Source organism: Equus przewalskii, unplaced genomic scaffold (assembly GCF_037783145.1).
Source record: "Equus przewalskii isolate Varuska unplaced genomic scaffold, EquPr2 ChrUn-13, whole genome shotgun sequence".
NCBI lineage: Eukaryota > Metazoa > Chordata > Mammalia > Perissodactyla > Equidae > Equus > Equus przewalskii.
In genome coordinates this window covers 7,788,663-7,808,215 of record NW_027228750.1, presented here as the reverse complement: position 1 = coordinate 7,808,215, position 19,553 = coordinate 7,788,663, and the positions used below count along the sequence as shown (strand labels likewise).

Here is a 19,553-nt window from a genome sequence, read left to right as displayed (position 1 = left end):
TCTGAGTTTTCTTGTAACTCATCAAGTTTCTTTATGACAACTATTTTAAATTCTCTGTCATTTAGATTGTAAATTTCTGTGACTTCAGGATTGATTTCTGGAGACTTGTCATTTTCCTTCTGCTCTGAAATGTTAATGTAGTTCTTCATTGTGTTTGATGAGTTGACCCTTTGCTGGCACATTTGTGGTAGTATTGGGTTGCAGATTCTACCTGCCACACCTGGGGGGAGCAGAAGCTGTGTTTTCTGATCCCACCCCATCTACTGGAAGTTGTGTGTATAGGACTGTTGTGTGTTTGTGTGGGTGGGCCACAGCTGCTCTGCAAGTGCTTTCACGTGGGCCGGTCCTCTGCACTGGGTGGGTGAGACAGGCACCGTAGTCAGGGCCTCTATGCTTGATGGGGAACTGACTGAGCTGCTGCACACTAGGCAGGAGAGGCTCATATGCAGGGGCTGAGCTGCCACTCAAGGGATCCTGCAGGCTGCTGTGCTCCACAAGCAGGGGTGCCTTCTTAGTGAGTGGAGTGCCTTCTTGTCTGTACTGCACTAAGGCTGAGGGGCACCCACACTAGGGCTGAGCCACCACTCAGTGGGTCGCACAGGCTCCTGTGCTCTGCAGGCAGAGGTGCCTTCTGAGCAGACAGAGCACCTTCTTGCCTGCACTGTGCTAGGAGTGAGGGGTGCCCATGCAGGGACTAAGCCACCACTTGGTGGGGAGCATTTCTTCAGGTGAAGCCACCACGGCGTGGTTGGCAATTGTGAGGGCCGGACTGCAATTGTGAAAGCGTTCACACAGGTTGGGCTGTTCCTGCCTCCTCTTGCAGTCGCTCTAGCCACTGTATGAGGATCAGTGACCTGCCCCACTGCCACCAGGGAGAGGGAGGAGTGCGCTCACCTAGTTCCACTGCCTCCCGGGGATCCAGTCCACCCACCTTCAGATGTATAGCTGCGTGGATCTCTCAGAAGTCCTACTGTGCTGTGCAGGGAATCCTCCACTGGTTAATGAGTGTCCATTTAGTTGTAACTTAGAGGGGAGAGACTAAGGGAACAACTCACTCTGCCATGATGCTGATGTCACTCCTGGCACAGGGCTTTTCAATTTTCATGCTCTGTTCCCTCTGATAATTCCCCCCATCTTGGCCTGGTGGAACTCCAACTCACACTTTGGATTTTGGCTTGTCTTCCTCCAGGAAGCCTTCCTGGTTCCCTGTATCACAGGCACACACAGTGGGGGTCCTGCTCCTTTAAAGCACATGAAATTGCTGTGATTTACCATTTTTTTGTGTGATAACAGCCTCCTTTACTAGTCTGAAGGTTCCATGAAGGCAGGAAAAGGCCATTTTTTGGTCACCATTGTGTTCTCAAAACTTAGATTAGTACTTGGCACATAGTACATATTCAATAAATGATTTTGGAGTGAATGAAAAATGAATTCTCTCAGCAACCAAGATTCAAAACCTGGAAGTAATCATTGACTCATGTTGCATTTCATTCCCTGTATCCAGGTCCAAGTCTTATAACTTCCAATCTTATTATACCTTTGGGTTCCTTCTCATTCCTGCTGTTCTTACCCTTATTCAATACCTAAACTACTGCCATACCTCCCTGGCCTATTTCCTTTCTGTTTCCTACCCACAGTTTATCTTATATGATGTGATATAACCTTCCTGAAAGGCCATGTTTATCATATTATATCCCAATTCAAAAACCTTTATGGTTCCTTATTAATATTTAAAATGTATATGTTGTTTGGATTTAAAGACCTCCACCATCTGGCTCAAATCTGTGTAACTATTTTCTACTTCCGATTCCCTACAAATGTCCCACTCTTGAACCATACTGATATCCAAGAAATACATCACTTGAATCCCAGCAGCCAGTCCTGGGCCAAGAGCACTTCTCGTGTAGTCCCTTTCTCCCTCCCTCCAACTCCCATCCATGCTCTAGGTCCCCAGCTCCAGGTCTACCCGCAGGCAGCCTTATCTGATTTCACCAGCTCTGCCAGCTCTTCCCTTCTTCTGGGCCTGTGAGTTGCTCTGCCCTCTGCCTGAAGCTGTCCTCCCTTGCTATCTGCCTGGCCAGCTCTTTCCTGTCCTCTGGTTCTCAGTGTATACGGCTGATCTGTGGACAGGCCCTCCCCAGTCATCCTTTTTATTTAAAGACGTTCTCCCATCATTTACTCTCTGGCATGGCACTCTGCTTCTTTCCTTCGTGGCTCATAACACAATCCGTGATTAATCTGTTGTTTTCTTGTTTATCACTTTGTTTCTCAATTAGATGATAGGCTCCAAGAGGACCTTTTCTGCCTTGCTGTCTGAAATATCCACAGCACCTGGCCTACTGTACGGTCCATAGTGTTTATTTAATAAGTATGTTTATTAATATTATTTTATGAATAAAAGTTTATAAATAAATAATTTGCCTTCCCTTGGAAAGGATCTCCATACTCTTAACACACTTAAGTCTACATAGCTGGCAGCTAACTCTTAACAGTTTGCTCTTTGTTTTTCTTGATCAACCTTGTCTCCCTGGTTAGAATAAATGAGACTGTAGGATGCTTGACGACAATGATAACGACATACTGCTGTGACTCCCATAATATCTAGCATGGTGGTTAAATAGACACTAAATACTTAATTAGAATAAACTTGTCTTATTCTGCTGTATTCTGGGATATGCATATATTCTATAAATGTGTCAAAAGATACAAAAGCAGCTTTCTGCTTATGGGATTAGAAAATACATAATGTTAGCCTCAAAGAGGAAGTATGCCCTCATGTTTAGACAAAATCGTTGCAACACATAGCTTGATGGTGGTAATCGCTTCGTCATTTCTGAAAAATAGGAGTCGTAACGGAAGCAAATTGAAAAGACAATTGCGTCTTATGACTGGATTTCTTCTTAAAAGGTAAATGTATTTACCCCATGCTTTTAATCTAGATGAGGTATCATTCACCAAAAGAAAACGCCATCTTAATTTTTAGTGGTTTCTATCATCTTTTTCTTTTGAACTTTATTTGGTGGGGGGAGGGTGTGTCTGAATGGCTGCATTTGGTTAGTGGATTTTATAGCAAACAGGACGATTCTCCAGGGCTGGACAAAATGTGAAAAAAATATAGATGGCACTGTTTCTATGTTAATTTATGCTTCTGCCAAATATTCGGAGTGTTGCTTTCAAAGGGAAGTGTGTTTCCTGCTTTTCTTGGCTGGGAGCCCTAGGTAAGTATTTCTGGGATGCTTTTTCTTTCGGGTGGGATGGCCCGCCTTTCTTCTGAGGGGGCGATGGTAACATTTCTTTGGGATAGTTGTAAATTCAGAGCCACTGATGTGAAGGTTGGGATTTTACAGAAACCTACAATCCTCTCCTCTTCCACTTTCCCAGGGGTGAGGTCTAGTATAAGTTTCATATTTTGATACTTTAAAATGTCAATATTAAATTTCATATTTCAATATTTTAAAAAAACTATATGCATATTTTATGATACTCTACAAAGAGTACTGTTGACTATTAAATTAGAAAAGGAGCAAGAAGCACTAGAAAAATAGTTACTATTACTGATTCTGCAGTGGATGGACGGCTTCCTATTCTCATGGCTCAGAATTCTCACCAGATTCCCCTGCTGCCACCTTTATTATTCTGCACAGCACAATCTGAGAACGTTTTGGTGACTGTAAGGCACTTGATAATGTTGCTGTTGTATCTCGTACGTGGCAATGAGGTGTCCTCCTCCCAACCCTAGCCCATGTCCAGGGACTTGGAAATTGATTCACTTTTGAGAGCTGAACAATTAAATATGTAAATAATTAATGGCGTTTGTTGCCTAAATAAATTACCTTCAAATACAATATATATAGCAGAGCTGAAAATTCTTATCATGGGTTTACCTAAATATGAAGTAGAATTGTGGCCTCCTAAAATTGTTTTATTTATTTATTTTTATTTTATTTAAATAAAAGTGGAAACAATTTTTATCAACAAGCAAGGAACTGATTAAGCAAGCTGTACTACAGAAAGACCTATTACCACTAAAAATGCATATGGAAAGCTTTCAGTGGCATGGAAGAATGCTTGTGATAAAAAAACTTAGTGAAAAAAATAGAAGATATGAAGAAATATCTCAACTAGCTTTTAAAAAATGCATGGCAGACAAATAGTGCCTGATCTCATTTATACATGGAATCTTTAAAAACCGAAGTCATAGATAACGTAAAACAGATTAATGGTTACCAGAGGCAGGGGGTGAGGGTGGGGGAAATGGATAAAGGAGGTCAAAAGGTACAAATTTTCAGTTGTAAGATAAATAAGTCCTGGGGGTGTAATGTACAGCATAGTGACTATAGTTAATAATACCATATTGTGTGTTTGAAAGTTGCTAAGAGATTAGAGGTTAAAAGTTCTCATCATAAGAAAAAAAAAACTTGTAACTCTGTGAGGTGATGGATGTTAATTGAACTTATCATGGTAATCATTTTGCAGCATATACATATATCAAATCATTAATTTATATACCTTAAACTAATACAACGCTGTATGTCAATTGTATCTCAATAAAACCAGGAAAAAATTTAAAACTGAAAAAATTAAAAATTCATGGAAGTACAAGTAAAAGGAAATACACTAAAATATTAACAGTGGGTAGTGGGAATTTGGATGATTTTACTTTTTGCTTGTAAACGCTTTATATACTTTTTGGTACAAATAAAGAAATAAAAGAGGGAAAATATAGAAAGCTTAGCATAACAAATAGAACCATAGCTAGACAAGGATACTGGCATACTTGAAAGGACAATATGTGGACAGAATAGAAGTGTGTGATGGAGCCTATAGGGAGGACCTCCAAGGGCAAGTTTGTCAAAGTGTGCTCAACACTGTCAGGGAAGAGCGAGGCAGGAGCATCAGACCTAGACGGCACTCGATATGAAAATCATCCATTTATCTTCTCCCAAACTTACCTCAGTGCTCACCAAGCAAAATTATGGTTTTAACTGGCTTTCTTATATGTTCCGATGATAGAATACTACTCGTTACGCCAACATGCTCCTTCTGTCAGTCCAGTTTGTACATCAGTGTCCTGTGAGTTGATGGGTGGTAGTTAGCGCTGGAGCAATCAGTCAATTCCTGCTGCCCTGATGAAATCAAATATCTGGACCTGCAAAGCTGAGGACCGGCTGCTGAGCTGTGGCAACCACGCCATGTGAAGTCTGTGAGCACTGGCCTCACTGGGATACCCACCACGATTTGCCGCTCTCATTGCTACTCTTCTAGATGAAGATCACAACTGGCCCCTCCACTGCCTCTCCTTTCCAAGCTTTCTAAGAGGTACATTTTTTTTTATTCTCAGGAGAAGACAGCATGGGAGGAAGTCACTCTAAACCTGGTAAGTTCAGGACACAGCCATTACCTGCCACACTGCCAAGTTAAAATGAACTGGAATAACAGGAAACTACTAAAGGGCTGTAAGGGGACAACATTTCCGAAGTTGGAAGAATCAGATTTTACCATGAGCAGAATCTACCACCAAAAAGAGTGAAAAGGAACCAGAGAGAGCTGCCTGACCCTCCAAATTTGAGTGAAGCGTGTGTCTGTGCTCAGTATTAGACCAGCGGGGTAGTCCGTGGGAGTCTAGTTCACATCCCCCAGCTGTGGCGTGGGAATTGGGACACTCCCTGCGGCCGCCTTTGGCTGAACGCCGCTGATACTTGCCCTGTAACAAGCGAACAAACAAACAAAAGGCAGCAGTCTCCACGGCAGATCCCAAGGACTCTAGCAAATGCTCATTCTGGGTTTCTCTTGTGCTCTGCTCCCTGGCCTTGAGACTCCCTGCTTAAATCTGAGGAGCATATCTCCCTAGGAGTCCCATTAAAATCTTTGAGGGAGAGACTTGAGCTGTTTTTGGGCAAAACATTTTGAGATGTTTTGGGGACACGTGGGGCTACAGAAACACCAGGCTCTTCTTTCATTTGTGGAGCTGATTGTTTCTTAAGTTCCAGTTCTAATTTTCCTGGTAAAGGACCCAGGATCTAAGAAACAATGTTCTCTCCCTTTGCAGAGCTGTAGCCCCATCAGTACTCTCCACTGGTGGCTTGGATAGGTGGGCACCTGGGGACACTTATGAAACATGGCAGACACACCAATCCCCTTCCTGTTCTCTCGTAGACAAACCCCACACCACGGCTGCCCCAACCACGACCTCCGTGCAGTGCTCCTCTGCCCACTCCAAGTAAGTGAGCATTCCCCAACACGTTTCATCTGGGACCACATGGCACTTGATTTTGTGATGACAGCTTTGCCTTACGGGCTTGGGGATGAAGGTGTGTGGAGAAGGCACCAGAAACAGTGGGAGAACTAAATCAATCTTTTATCTTCAGAGTGTACTTCTTAACCTGGGTTCCCCCAAGCCTCAAGAGACTCACGAATCCTCCAAGCCTATGGATAAACTGGGAGCGGGAAGGGGGGCTATGAACATTTTCTGAGGGGGAACAGAGCCCACTGCTTTCACTGAGGCCCCAAATGGAACTGGAACCTGGAAGTACAACTGTTGAAAACCAGTGGGTGAAAGAGAAAGTGACCAACCAGTGTGAGCGCTGCTTCCGTGGTTTACCCGCAGGGCAGGTGGGAGAGGGTACCTTTGCTCTTTAGGAGAAGCCTTCAAAAAGCCCAGCAGGTCATCTGCTCCCTTTCTTTGCCAAAACAGCAAAGAACTTCATTTGGTCTTAGCCTTTTTTGCTGGGGTTCTACTGACACTGCTGCTGATGGCCCTTGTCTTCCTCATCATAAAGAGCTACAGAAAATGTAAGTGGTCTCCAAGAGATGGACAGCTCTTCTTTCCCTGCTGAGAGAATAGAGTTAGCCTTGAGTGAATAACGGGAGGGCGGGGATAAACCTGCGTAGCCCACCCTCTCCGCAGACGGAGGACTCGAATCCCTTCACTTCTCTCCCTGCCCTCCCCACCCTCCACCTTTCCCACCTCAGCACCTTCTCCCCACCCCATCCCTTTACCCAACATTCTAGGGAGAGGGTTCTGATTCCTCCAGGCCCCGTTGGTGAGACTCGCCCCTCTTCTTCCTGACACCTGTGGCAGGTCACTCCAGTCCCCAGGCTCTGGATCCTCGCTCAGACCCTGCAGCCAAGGTAAGATGACCACACTCTTTCCAGGACGCTGGAGCTGCTGTCATTGGAATTTCAGTCTGTGCTATGGTGTATTGACTAGAATAGTGGCATTGCTCTATGGACACTGGGCACGCAGTTTTTTGAAGGGTTCTTCTGATCTCTTTGGGTATTCTCTGACCCTAATCTTTCAAGTTGCTTCTAAAGAAGCACTTGTTTCTAAAGACACTCATTCTCCCAAACTGAACTCACTCATTCCTCCTCCTCCTTTCTCTGTAGCTTTCATCTGTCCCAGAGGAGGCTCTCACGTATGCCAGCATGAATTTTAAAAGCTCGGAAGGAAAGAGAGATCACTTGACTACAAATCATTTTTCAGACTCAGACCCCGTTGTCTATGCTCAAATTAAAGCAACAAACTCCTCCTGCCGTTCCAGTGAGGCTTGAATCCAGTTCCTCTCATCTCAGCTCCATCTTCATACATCACTTTCCCTTTTTACAAATTTTGGGCCACAACCTGGGTGAAACTGCAGATGGAGTTGTTTGGGTGTGATCTTGCAATGTTAGCCAGCAGTTTTGAAGACAGAGGGTCAGTCTTTTTCCTGCCCTGGGAAAAGATTGCTGGCCCTCCCACGTGTAATGACAGCCTCCTAGCCCCATGAGGGCTGAGACTGCCCCCCTTGTCCCCTTCCAAAGTGTGTGGTACAGAGCTCAGTGCACAAAGAGTGTTCATTCAGTGTCATTGTTCAGCTTGAGAGGAGTCAACCAAATGAACAATCTAGCAAGAATTACAAATAAAAGCAAACCCTCTACAACGTTGGCTCCTTCTTCATCATTTAATTATCTGTCCCTGTCACGTCCAGAGGTCAAGGCCAAAAGTCCAGTTCTCAGAAAAGACTCACAGAGGTGATGGTACTCTCAAGTTCAGGATGACTGTGGCTCAGGTCTCGACCTCTGCCTCTAACTAGCTGCATTCATTTGGGCAAGTTTGTTAAACTTTGGGGCTGGCCCCGTGGCCAAGTGGTTAAGTTCATGCACTCCACTTTGGTGGCCCAGGGTTTCACAAGTTCAGATCCTGGCCCCGGACATGGCACCACTCAGCAAGCCATGCTGAGGCGGCATCCCACAGCACAGCCAGAAGGACCTACAACTAGAATATACAACTATGTGCTGGGGGTGCTTTCGGGAGAAAAAGCAGAAGAAAAAGAAAGGATTGGCAACAGATGTTAGCTCAGGGTGCCAATCTTTAAAAAAAATAGTTTGTTAAACTTTTAAAGCTTCAATTCCTTCGTCTTGAAAACAGAACTAACAACAATTACCTCTTAGTATGAGAATAAATAAGATAGTATATACATAAGCACTCTGTACATGCCAGAGTTCTACACAAATACAAGGTCCCTGTTGTGTAAAGCACTATTCAAATGTGAATGTCCATCTCCTTACTACAGCATAAAAGATATGCATAACAGGGGCCAGCCCAGTGGCGTAGTGGTTAAGTTCACGCTTTCTGCTTTAGCAGCCCGGGGTTCACAGGTTCAGATCCCAGGCATGGACCTAGCACCGCTTGTTGAGCCATGCTGTGTCGGCATCCCACATAAAATAGAGGAAGACTGGCACAGATGTTAGCTCAGTGACAATCTTCCTCAAGCCAAAAAAGGAAGATTGGCAACAGATGTTAGCTCAGGGCCAATCTTCCTCACACATACAAAAAAATGCATAACTAAATTATATGGGAATAAAAACCAACCTAAACATTAACCGCCCCTCAAATCCCAACGAATAATTCCCTAGATGATCCCAGTAAAAATACCAATAAGATTATTTTTTATTCAGCAAGATTACTCTAAATTTCCTATGAAAACAGTAAACAGAAAAGCAAATCCAGGAAAATTCATAAAAATTAGCAAATAAAAGTAATACAGGAAGGCTAATCCTAACTTTTGAAGTTCTTCATTTACCTTGTTCCGGATCTTCAGCCTGCCTGATACCTAGTGATCCCATTCCCCACCTGAATTCTGAACCACCTGAGAAATAAGAACATGGACTCAGCAGACAGAGAACAGAGTACAGTCTTTATTACAGACGCGGTCAACGCTGGAGAATGGAGAGTCGATACGGTGGCTGCAGAGAAGTCGGCCTCAGAGCGCCGAACTCCGTATTGACAGAGCTGCACCAAGACCAGTCCCTACTCCCCACAACCGAACCAGTGGCTCGGCTGCCCAGGAGTTGCAGAAGAGATCGTGTGGTCTTTGAAAGCTGCACCCCAAAAATTAAGAAAACAAAGAGGAAGGGCAGAGTGGGTACCCCCGATTCCTCCTCCAGACGCAAACACCAGACAGGTCACTCCACCTCCGAAGGGGCGTCACTGAGGAGTGTTACCCTGAGGGAACTCAGTCCACACGGAAGGAAGCAGGCATGGGAGGGAAGCATCCTCCATACATCTGTTTTAAAAATATATTAAATAATATTTTTAAAAATCAAGGTAAGGAAATTAAAGTCCAAAGAGGTGAAATAATTGACCCGATGTCCCCCACACGGTAAGTGGCAGAACAAAACTTAAATCAAGTACTCTGATTTCACATTCCTCGCATCTGCCTCCATGCCAAGCTGCCCCAGAGCACATATGGTGGCTGAGAAACTCGAGAGGTAAAGTCAGGCGACCTGCTGGAGAGAGCACATTCCTTCTGAGATAGAGCAGCTGCTCCTGACAGCTGGGTTTTGAGGAGAAGACCGTGGAAGCAGTGGGAGAGAGGTTTGATAAAGGAGTGAGCCCTCTGTGGGAGCCAACAGGTCTAGGAGAAAGCCGGTTTAGGGAAACAGGCTGGTGAAGCGGCCGCAGCACAGCAGAGCGGCCGGCCGCACGAGGGCGGCAGAGCCCCAGCAACGCTCCTCGCGCACGCGCACTGGCTGCCCCAGGGCAGCACCTGCCTGAGGCTGCTCCCGCTTTCAGCTGTTGGCAAACCCTGCGCTGACGTCACACAGTTCTACCAACCCTGTAGCTTCTAAGCCACATCAGCTTTCCAGGTCAGAGCCAGCGCCTTATAAACAGCTGCAAGAGGAGGAGTGAGCTTTGTCCCATGGCCATCCCCTTGTAAGCAAAATATCAGATTCATTGCTCTTCCCTCTGTTTTCTTGAAGCTTCCCATATTAAATGGCATAGCCCTATGTTTACGAAGTCCTGGTTTTTGTGTCCCTATCATGTAAACGGCTGTGCAACGAGTATGAGGGTGAAATGAATAATTAAATAATTGACCATAGATTCAAAAGAGTTTTGTTAGGTAAGGGAAGAAAAAAGGCTCTTGAATCCTGGATCATGGAATCAGAGCAAACCGGGAGGCTTCTCGGAGGAAATAGTTTTCCAGGCAGATAAGTGTTAAATCTTCCAAGCCATCTATAGGTGTCTTCCTCTGTTGTGGCAGATGGATGTCTGCCATCTTGCCTTGCGTGGTAGGACGTCCTAACTGAGCCCAGACTGGATTGCTATTTGCAGAACCGTTGGGCTAGTGGCTCCTTCATGTAAGTTCAGTACCTGACCACAGGGGAGGGATTGGAGCTGTTTGCAGCTGAGGGGAAAGAGCACTTTTGATGTTTGATCTGGGACTCTGGGAGGGAGGGGTTCAGCTGGATGGAAACACGGAGGATGGCAGGAACAGGATGGTGTCCACACCCCACCCCTTCCCATCAGGCTGTTGAGCAGCTTGGAGCTCTCCACCTATGGAGAGAGGGGTTGGAGTGGAAGCTAAAGGAACTGTGTTCTTGGAAGACTTTGTGAGAGCCTGAACCTAAATGTGCGGGGCATGTGCAGAATCGTGTCAAGAACCAATCTCCCTGTCCCAGCCGTACTCAGACCAGAGGGCCACCTGAGTATCCTGAGCACTGAGACTGGCCCGCACCCTATTAGAAGAAACCAGAAGAGCAGGGTTTTTATGAGAGCAGCAGAGGCAGTGATGGGGAGACCCTGGGAACTCCCTGAAATAGCAGGAGAGACACAAATAGGGGGAGAGAGGGTACAGACATACAGGTGGGAGCTAAGAGTTTTGGTAATTCTGGCATTAATGACAGTATAACCTTGCACACAAGCTGCTGACGCTCAGCCTTGGTTTGTGTTTCCTGATTTGAATGACAATTTCACTTAACTTATCACACCTCGGTTTCTCATTGATCAGGAGCGGCATCTATTCAGTCTGGTGGCAGTTTCCCATACAGGGCAGTCTTTTCACCCAAAGAATCTGAGAACCACTGAGTGAGCCTATCTCCCTTTCTTTGGGTAGCACAGCATGTAATATCAATTCAGAAATAAATTAAAATATCATACTTTAAAAGAAACTTTTCCAGAAATACTTTTTCAGTGATATACTGGGAGAAGTTAGTCATACCTCGGAGTGCATTCAACACTAGTCAGGAATTTATTGGTTAACAAATAAAATACAAGTGATCTCCTGGCCCCATGACCAAGATTCTGCTCATCTTGTTCACTTCTGGCTAGCCAAAGGCATGAGAACTAAGATCTTGAGATGTTGTCTGACGGCAGCCTTGCTCAGGCAAGGCCTAGAACAGCTCCTCCAGCTCCCACCCTTCTTACCAAGTGGCAAATGATTGCTGCCAAGTTGAGAGGGTCCTTCACAACACTGAGAGGTCAGAATCAGTCCTCTAGATGTGGGTCGGTTGTCATGGTGATTCTGTTGTAGCATCACTTTATGAACCAAATGAAAGAAATCTTCAGTCATCTGTTCAGTACGAGCCATTTCCTTTGGAGGCAGGACACGTGAGAGGGGCTTCAAAGAGTGGTCTACTTTGTTGGAAATGGAAAGGGAAAACTGAGTTGAGATCTACTGCCTACCTCTGCTGAGTGTCTCCGCAGCAAAAGTTGCAAGCTTTCTCCTGGGGCCTTCCTGGGACCTAAACACTAAATTTGTTTTCAGGGCTCGTTGGTCAGTCAGTAGGAAAGCTTGGGGTATGGGGCTTGCATTCACCTCTCACCATTGGGGGATGTGAATACGACTGGACACCTTCAGAACCCAAGAATGTCAAAGCCAGAAGGGACCTTGATGCAGGCTGCCATGTTTCAACTGCCTGAGTGTGAGGCTATGGCTAACACAGGTCGTACAACTGCTTGCTAAAAAGGAACAGGGTTGCATTCCATCGCCTCAGCTTTCACAGCACCATGTGTCTCTCCTTTAGGGGACTTATTGTAGTGACAATTTTACATTTGTGTGAGTGTGTGTGTGTGCACGCAATAGTTTGTCTCCCTGCCACTCTACATTACATGAAGACGGATGCTATTTCTTTTGCTCATGTTTGTATCCCCAGCATCTAGCATGGTCCTTGTTTATTGAATGAATGAACCAATGAATGAATGAATGAATGAATGAATAAAAAGTCCTAGGGAGTATGAGAATGGGGGTCTTCAATTTATAGCGAAGTAAACAGGCCCAGGGAAGTAAAAGTTGCCCAAACTCAAGCCTTAAAGAAGTGACAATGGTTTTTGCACAAACCTAGACTACAGTGGCGTCCCAAAGGGAGTGGTCTTGGGCAAAGCTGGGAAAGATGTTGCTTTGTCTGCATCCCCCATCTCCTCAGTCCAAAGTTCTTGGAGGACAAAAGGCCAGGAATGCGAATGCTGTGGGGGCCACTACTTTGACTTCTTAGCACCCCTGCTCTGGCCACGGGGCCAGGGGAAGCAGGAGGCCTCGCAGCCTTGGCTTGGAATTTGAGACTCCTCTGGCTATAGACCCTTCTGTTTCATTAACAGCTGTTTCCAGGTTCATTTGTTTGTTCTCTCTCATTCTATGAAATGTTTTTCCGCATTTTCACACCCAGAGGAGGTTGAAGTCTGCTTTGTAATTATGCCTGCAGTCTCTACATTGCCCAAGGTATTTCTGTGGCTTCTAAGCATAAAAAGAAAAAGCCAAAATACCTACTGGCCAAACAGTGGCGCTTACCCTTCTACCTTGTGCCTACTTGAGAGGTCAGCAGAATCACCACACAGTGGCCTTGAGGATTTTTATTTCTCTGATGCTGCCCCAAAGGAAAGATGGATAGATCCACATAGCCCCTTCTAAACGAAGTTCCTGTTCTCTGTTTATGAATGAGGGGCCCTAAAGGTAGGTAGCTGTGGGACACAGGGCTCAGGACAGAAGAGCCAAGGAGGGAACTTACCAGAGGCGTGGGGATCACAGAAGCAGCTTGGCTGGTATTCTGGCTTCTTGCTAGGCCTTTACCTGTAATCTCCTGAGGGCAGAAGGAGGCACAGAGCTTAAAGGCCGCTCCTCCTGTGGTTCGAGACTGGGGCTGAAGCCCTTGGGCCTGTCCTCTTCCACTCCTGACCCTTCTCAAGGAGACCTTTCTATGCCTGCTTACCCAGGGGCCCCGGAAGCTCCTTTGACAGGAGCCTTGGCTTCTAGTCCCTCCAGGTGAGGAAACAGTTTCAGTCAAGGAGGAAGGCTGCCTCCCAAAGTGTGTGTGCTGGGGAGGCAGGTGGCCCTCCCGACGTGGAAGCTACAGTGTGGTTGTCTCAGGGCCTCCCTCCTCCCTGGTCTACACACACCTCCACTTACGAAGGCTCAGTGCTGTTGGTCACCCCTGATGGTGCCTTTGCCATTGTGAAGCAGAATCACCTCCAGCCCATGAGCTGGCTGCGTTGGCCTCGGGGATCCAGGCAATAAGAGGAGGGTCACATTCACTCATTTGAAAGCTGCTCCTTGACCTCTTTCATTTCCCCCCAAACTGCTACTTACCCCTTCTATTCCTTTGACTTCTCCTCCTTTTTGACAAATGACTGATTATAGAGATAATCCCCAAACCCGAGATCAACATGCAGATGATGAGAATGGACATCCTGGAGGGAATCACAGACAGATTTCATGTTCCTTGGAAGAAACCACTTTTTGTTTTTCTGCTCAGGATCCCCTTTTCTGGGATCTGTCCCCTCTGCCCCCCCCCCACCCCCCACCTACTTCCAGTAGCTCCTGGCAACCGTATTCCTTTGGAGCGCCCCCATCCCCCAGACCTCATTTGATTGGACCTGGGCTGGGCATCTGACGAAGCTAGGCTGAGCCGCTTCCTCAGAAACTAACATGGAAATGAGAACAGGAGGATCTAGTCTCAGACTGGCTGGTCTCTCAACCAGGGGAGAAAGAAACTCAGGAGCTAGAAATGGACATCTTTTCTCACGATCAAAAATGAAACAAGAGGGCAGCACAGAGAGAGGGGAAGTGAACACACACAAGAGCCACAGATCAGAGATGAAGATAATCATCCATTGGTTCCTGACCATTTCTGAGGGTGGCCACATGCCTCCCTTGCATTTATGAGACACTGCTCTCTCCTTGTGATGAATTCACCTTTTTAATTAAGACAGCGAGAGGGCATTTTGCTGCTTGCAACGAAGAGTCCTAAACTATACTCTTTTGAAATAAATCGAATAGTCACATTGAAGATACAGTTCAGGTGGAGAAATGATATGCAGTTTAGAATTAGTAGGTGCAAATCAACTGTCATCCTGTGTTGTTGTTGACACCACCCCCCTACCCCACACCCCACCCCTGCCAAAGCCAATGTGTCTTCTAAAGTTATGACTCACATGGAGTGATCTGCCTTGTGGACAACTTTGGAAGCCCTGCAGCTTCTGTTCCTGTTGCCAGATGGGTCTGCATCAGAAAGGATTTGTTGAGAGTCAAGTAAGGCCCACTCCCAGGCCCACCCTTTGCCTTCTGCATCTCTGCATCTCTGCCTGTCATTCCCTCGATCTCCAGAGAATGAATGCTCTGGGTGACTGCTGGGCCAAGCAGAGGCACCAAGTATAGCTGGAGACATGTGCCCTTCACAGGGCAGAAGGCTGAGAGAACAAGTAGGGGCTGAAATCCAGCGACACTGCTTGCCAAGTTGTGCCCCCTGCCACTGGGCTCCGTGCACCTGGAGGAAGGGGCAGCTTTCCAGATTTGCACAAAAGCTCTGGGTGGACTGGAGGAGGAGGCCCAGGGTTAGAGAATCCCAGGCTGAAGGCTGTGGAAGGGGCTACCAGTGGCACCAGAGGGCCAGTCCCATCTTTAAGGAACTGATCAATAGGTGACCTAATTGCCACATGGTTCTGACATGCTTCTGACAGCCCCCAAAACCCAATGGGAAGGAGTTCCACCACAGCCGCCCATGTTGCCTCCTCCAGCAAGACCCAGGGGGAAGAGGATCTGTAGTGCAAAGGATGTCACCCATTCCGTGAGATGCTTGCTGAACAAATTACCGGTCAGTTGGTCAAGTGTGAGCAAGACTCTCTTTCTAGCACTAGGAGACAGCTTCCCACAGCTGCCCTTGAGTCCTCTGATTTGTTTTCCTACTGGCAAGGTGCTCAGATTGTGATAGAAAAAGACATCCCTTTTAGAAATGGAAACGAGGAAAAGCCACAGGAGAAAAAAGTCTTGCGCTTTCCATCACCTCTGCCTGAGAGTCAGAGGCTTTCTGGTGTAAGGAGAGGTTTCCAACATTTGACAGAAGAATTTTGGTGAGCATCTGGTGATCCTATCTCTTAGCCCTGGCCCCAAGGAGGAGCTGACTGGCTTAGACGGACTTCTCTCTACGGGCTCCAGTTCCACCTATACCCGCTCAGAGGCCTCCTGGTGTAAACTGTGCTCCTTCAAAGAGAATGCTGACCAGTTTGGCCGTGATATGTATCCCTGTCAATTAGGAAACTGAAGTGGGCAGTTTTTGAGGGTGCTCATCCAGGCACCTGAGTCACTTTTTGCAGGCTCGGTCACCTCTCAAGAAACTAATCTTCAAGATTCTAGACCTGCAAGGCTGGCCACAGAGCACAGAGGTTTAGTAACAGCCTCAAAGCCTTTCCTGACCAGCAGCGCAGAGCTCTCATGCCTGTTAGCCCCCACGAGCCCCTCCCAAGTTCCAGGAACCAGATCGCCGAGAGGAAAGGGAGGTTCCAAGAGCACCCCAGGACCCAGACACCTCATCTTGCCCAGATTCAAGTTAACCCCCAGCACTATGAGCAACCACCCTATTTTGAGGGAAGGAGAGACCAGGTTACCCCAAAGAGCCTATGGGGAGCCTGAGCTGGTGCTCACTGCCTTCAGTGAGTATTTACCACGCCAGAGAACACCCACTACTATGAGTTACCCCGACTAGGCCCCTGCCAGGCTCCTTACCTTTCCTGGACCAAAAGTCATTGGCCAGGGCTGATCTTCTGTTGTCAGTCACCACCAACTCGGTAAAATCCATGTCATCCCTGGCAAAGACCCGCTGGATGCCACACCAGTACCAGCCTGCATCCTCCTCGGTCAGGCAGGACACAGTGACAATGAGCTGGCTTCCTGTGTCCCTCAGGGCCACGCGGTCAGTACTGTTGGGTGTGAAGACGATGATGCTGCAGTAGTCCCGGAAATAGCCTCGGCACCAGTACTTGGGGTGGTCCTTATAGTAGGCATCATAGCTGCAGACAGCAGAAGCCGTGTCCAGCACAAAGCTTTCCTTGACCTTTTCGTCCATGACCATGGCATCTGTAGAAACACACGCACACACACACAACATCACTCTTGTAAACACACTGCAGTTCCTGCCGTCCTGGAGAAGAATTAATTAAAGGATTGGAGGCTGACTTTTGCCTGTTTGGGGTTGGCAGCTGTTATGGGCTGACTAGTGTCCCCCTGAGATTCGTATGCTGAAGTGCTAACCCCAGTCCCTCAGAATGTGACTGCATTTGGAGACAGGGCTTTCCAAGAGGTAATTAAGTTAAAATGGGCTCATTAGAATGGGCCCTAATCCAGTACGACTGGTGTCCTTAAAAAAGGAGACTAGGACACAGACAACAGACAGAGGGACGATGTGTGAGGACGCCGTGGGAAGGCGGCCCTCAGCAAGCCAAGAGACAGCCTCAGGAGAAACCAACCCTGCCGACGTCTTGGTCTTGAACTTCCAGCCTCTGGAACTGGAAGAAAATACATTTCTGTTGTTCACACCTCCCAGTCTGAGTGTTTGTGAGAGCAGGCCTAGCAAACTCACACCCCGGGAAGTCTTTCCCCACGGCCTGAGGGTGGGTGAAACGTGGACGCCCTTCTGCAAGAATTTAGGAGGCCTCTCAACGGCGCTCGGCGCAGGATGAAGAGCCTGAGGCTTCCTGTTGGCAGATCCTCTGCCCCTTGTCCCCCATTCCACCTCGGCACCCCCAAAAAGAAAGTGGGAAGCTTTGGAGGATTCTAGCGCTGAACACAGAGGGAGTCAGGCTCTGTCCTTAGGGGCTGTGAACTTTCTATTTCCTCCGGACAAAACCAGCGTAGGCACCTCTGTCATCTAGGATATTGTGCAATGAGGAAGTTGTGTACACTGTGTCCAGCTTGACAGCAGCTGGGGACATGTCTGACCAAGGAGAAGAGATGGGGGCAGCAGAGCACATCCCTCTCTCAGTCTTCCCGATGTGTGCTGGGGTCCCTCACATGCTGCCTCGAATGCAGCTCACAGTGGGTTCCCGTCCTCGATGCCATTTGATAAGATTTGATATTTTATCCTCATATCAACCTCACAAGGAAGATCGTGTGGTGCTCAGTTTACAGGCTTGCACGCTGACCCGGAGAGAAGGCCAAGGCTGGAGGGCGGCAGAGCCAGGGCCAGCCCAGGGCTCTGAGGCTCATCTTTGGGGTCACACATGGGCAGAAAGCAGAAAGTCCTGTCCCCATGTATCTGCACAAATATTTTTAAGGAGAGAAGGGGGAAGGGAAGGAGAACCTAAACTGAAAGAGAGAATATAGAGCCCCCACCTTAGCTGAGGGTTTCAGATGCCCCACAACCTTCTTAGCAGAGCAAATAACAAGGACTAATTTGGACAAGAAGTATTCTCACTTTCTTTTATTTTCCCATCCCACTCCTTAGGTGGTTCAAGCTAATCAGCAGGACTTCCAAGTAGGAGAAGAGATGAAAATGCAAGGTCTCTGGGAAGGCTGGAGATGTTCCTTCCCCATATCTTACCTGAAAAGACCATCAAGGAGAGCAGAATGAAGAGCCTCATGACCAGAAGGAAGTGAACCTTTAACTGGAATGACACGATGTACCCAGGGATCTCAGGAATCCTAGATCTGTTTAAGGGAAATAGATATCTTTGAACTTAAGATGGTTTTTTCCTATTTGGAGAGACCAGGGAAAAGGGAACAACCAGTTAATCCAAGCAGCACTGCTATATATGGGTATCCAGGTTGTGCACTGCACAAGGGTACCTCATCAGAGGGATGCCATTCATGGACATAAACTTTCTTATACAATAATATGGGGTAACTGAGAAAATTCTGGGCTTCATGGCAGAGCCCAAAACACCAATGGAGATGCCCCTTCTGGGTAAATCCACCTGAGACAACAGAGCCTGTACACACTCAGAAGAGCATGTGCACACACACCATCACTGGCACACATTTGTGGGTGCGAGTGGGCTCTGTCCTGCCAATGGTCCAGGTATCACCAGAGGCCCCTCCTCTTGTCCACCTACCACTCTTGGAGGCCCAATTCCTATTTAGCTAGAGGAAGACTAGTAAGGAGATTCTTGACCTCCCAGACTCCTGAGTGGACCCTGAAGCCTCACCCGGGGAATGAGGTTAGTGGGTGGACCATGAAGCTGTAGGGAGCAGATGTGCCTGCCCATCTGGAGCATGTGAGCGGTGAAAGTGTGGGTGTTTGGGTGTCAGCAGCCAGGGCGGCAGCCTCCGGACTTCTTGGATGCTCTCCCGGGCAGAGCTGGGACAAATTAAGAAGAGCTGTCCCCTGATTCTAATGGGACTCATATGACCTGACCACTGATTTTTAAAGTTTGAATTATGGAACCACCCCTCAGGTGAATTTAAGCTGAATGCTACTTATCACACCCCAGACTAGCACTTCCCATCAAGGGCCAGACCTGGATGGTTGTCCAGGTTGCTCAATCATGTCCTGTCTTGAGGAATGGGAGCCTTTCTCTAACTCACATGAGGTCAGAATATGGGCCAGCTGCAGGCCTGCATCACGGTATGTGTTTTACCTACATTGCCTCATTTCCACCTCATCAAACCTCTATGAGTTCAACAAATAAACTTCAAGGTGAAAAGAATAGGAAGGAAGGAGGAATCTATAGATTAAAAGGAGCTTAAGAGGGGTTGGCCCCATAGCGTAGTGGTTACGTTCAGCATGTTCCACTTTGGCGGCCCAGGTTCACAGATTCAGATCCTGGGCGCGGACCTACACCACTCATCAGCCATGCTGTGGTGGTGACCCACATATAAAACAGAGGAAGACTGGCACAGATGTTAGCTCAGGGTGAATCTTCCTCAGCAAAAAAACGGAGAAGAAGAAGAAAAAAGGGAGCTTAAGAAACATAATGACAAACTGAAATATATGGAACTTATTTGGATCCTGATTGAGGCAAACAATTGAGGAAATTAAGATGGTGAGTAGATTGTTGATGATATTAAGAAATTATTGTTAAATTTTTT

The 19,553-nt window shown here is 47.0% G+C and overlaps 2 protein-coding genes across 5 annotated transcripts in view; one reads left to right on the top strand and one right to left on the bottom strand.

Annotated features, from left to right (window-relative positions):
- The first annotated feature begins 2,576 nt into the window (after nucleotides 1–2,576).
- On the top strand, nucleotides 2,577–7,919 carry CUNH1orf162 (chromosome unknown C1orf162 homolog). 4 transcript variants are annotated; one of them, XM_008515226.2, is made up of 6 exons: nucleotides 2,577–2,907; nucleotides 5,342–5,377; nucleotides 6,157–6,220; nucleotides 6,695–6,792; nucleotides 7,082–7,131; nucleotides 7,387–7,919. In XM_008515226.2, the coding sequence occupies exons 2-6, from the start codon at nucleotides 5,353–5,355 to the stop codon at nucleotides 7,549–7,551; spliced, it is 402 nt and encodes a 133-aa protein (XP_008513448.1). In that variant the 5' UTR covers nucleotides 2,577–2,907; nucleotides 5,342–5,352; the 3' UTR covers nucleotides 7,552–7,919. The 4 variants fall into 4 exon arrangements, with proteins under 4 accessions (XP_008513448.1, XP_070464124.1, XP_008513447.2 ...); XM_070608023.1 differs by having other exon boundaries at nucleotides 2,819–2,907; nucleotides 5,014–5,377; XM_008515225.2 differs by lacking the exon at nucleotides 2,577–2,907 and adding an exon at nucleotides 2,933–3,218.
- Nucleotides 7,920–11,487: 3,568 nt separating this feature from the next.
- Nucleotides 11,488–19,553, bottom strand: part of ADORA3 (adenosine A3 receptor) — a 71,335-nt gene continuing 63,269 nt past the window's right edge. Inside the window, exons 2-6 of the mRNA XM_008515228.2 lie at nucleotides 18,067–18,173; nucleotides 16,254–16,604; nucleotides 14,687–14,753; nucleotides 13,842–13,942; nucleotides 11,488–11,896 (exon numbers count right to left, since the gene is read on the bottom strand). Coding sequence (XP_008513450.2) covers nucleotides 11,577–11,896; nucleotides 13,842–13,942; nucleotides 14,687–14,753; nucleotides 16,254–16,604; nucleotides 18,067–18,173 — 946 coding nt within the window. The 3' untranslated portion in view covers nucleotides 11,488–11,576. The remainder of the gene's footprint in view (nucleotides 11,897–13,841; nucleotides 13,943–14,686; nucleotides 14,754–16,253; nucleotides 16,605–18,066; nucleotides 18,174–19,553) is intronic.

What these genes read in the sequence shown, in the direction of transcription:
- CUNH1orf162 (XM_008515225.2), top strand. Translation starts at nt 3,143, where the DNA reads ATGCTTCTGCCAAATATTCGGAGTGTTGCTTTCAAAGGGAAGTGTGTT. An exon ending in TTCTTGGCTGGGAGCCCTAG is followed by an intron (nt 3,219 to 5,341) that starts GTAAGTATTTCT and finishes TTTTATTCTCAG; the next exon opens with GAGAAGACAGCATGGGAGGA. An exon ending in CATAAAGAGCTACAGAAAAT is followed by an intron (nt 6,793 to 7,081) that starts GTAAGTGGTCTC and finishes CACCTGTGGCAG; the next exon opens with GTCACTCCAGTCCCCAGGCT.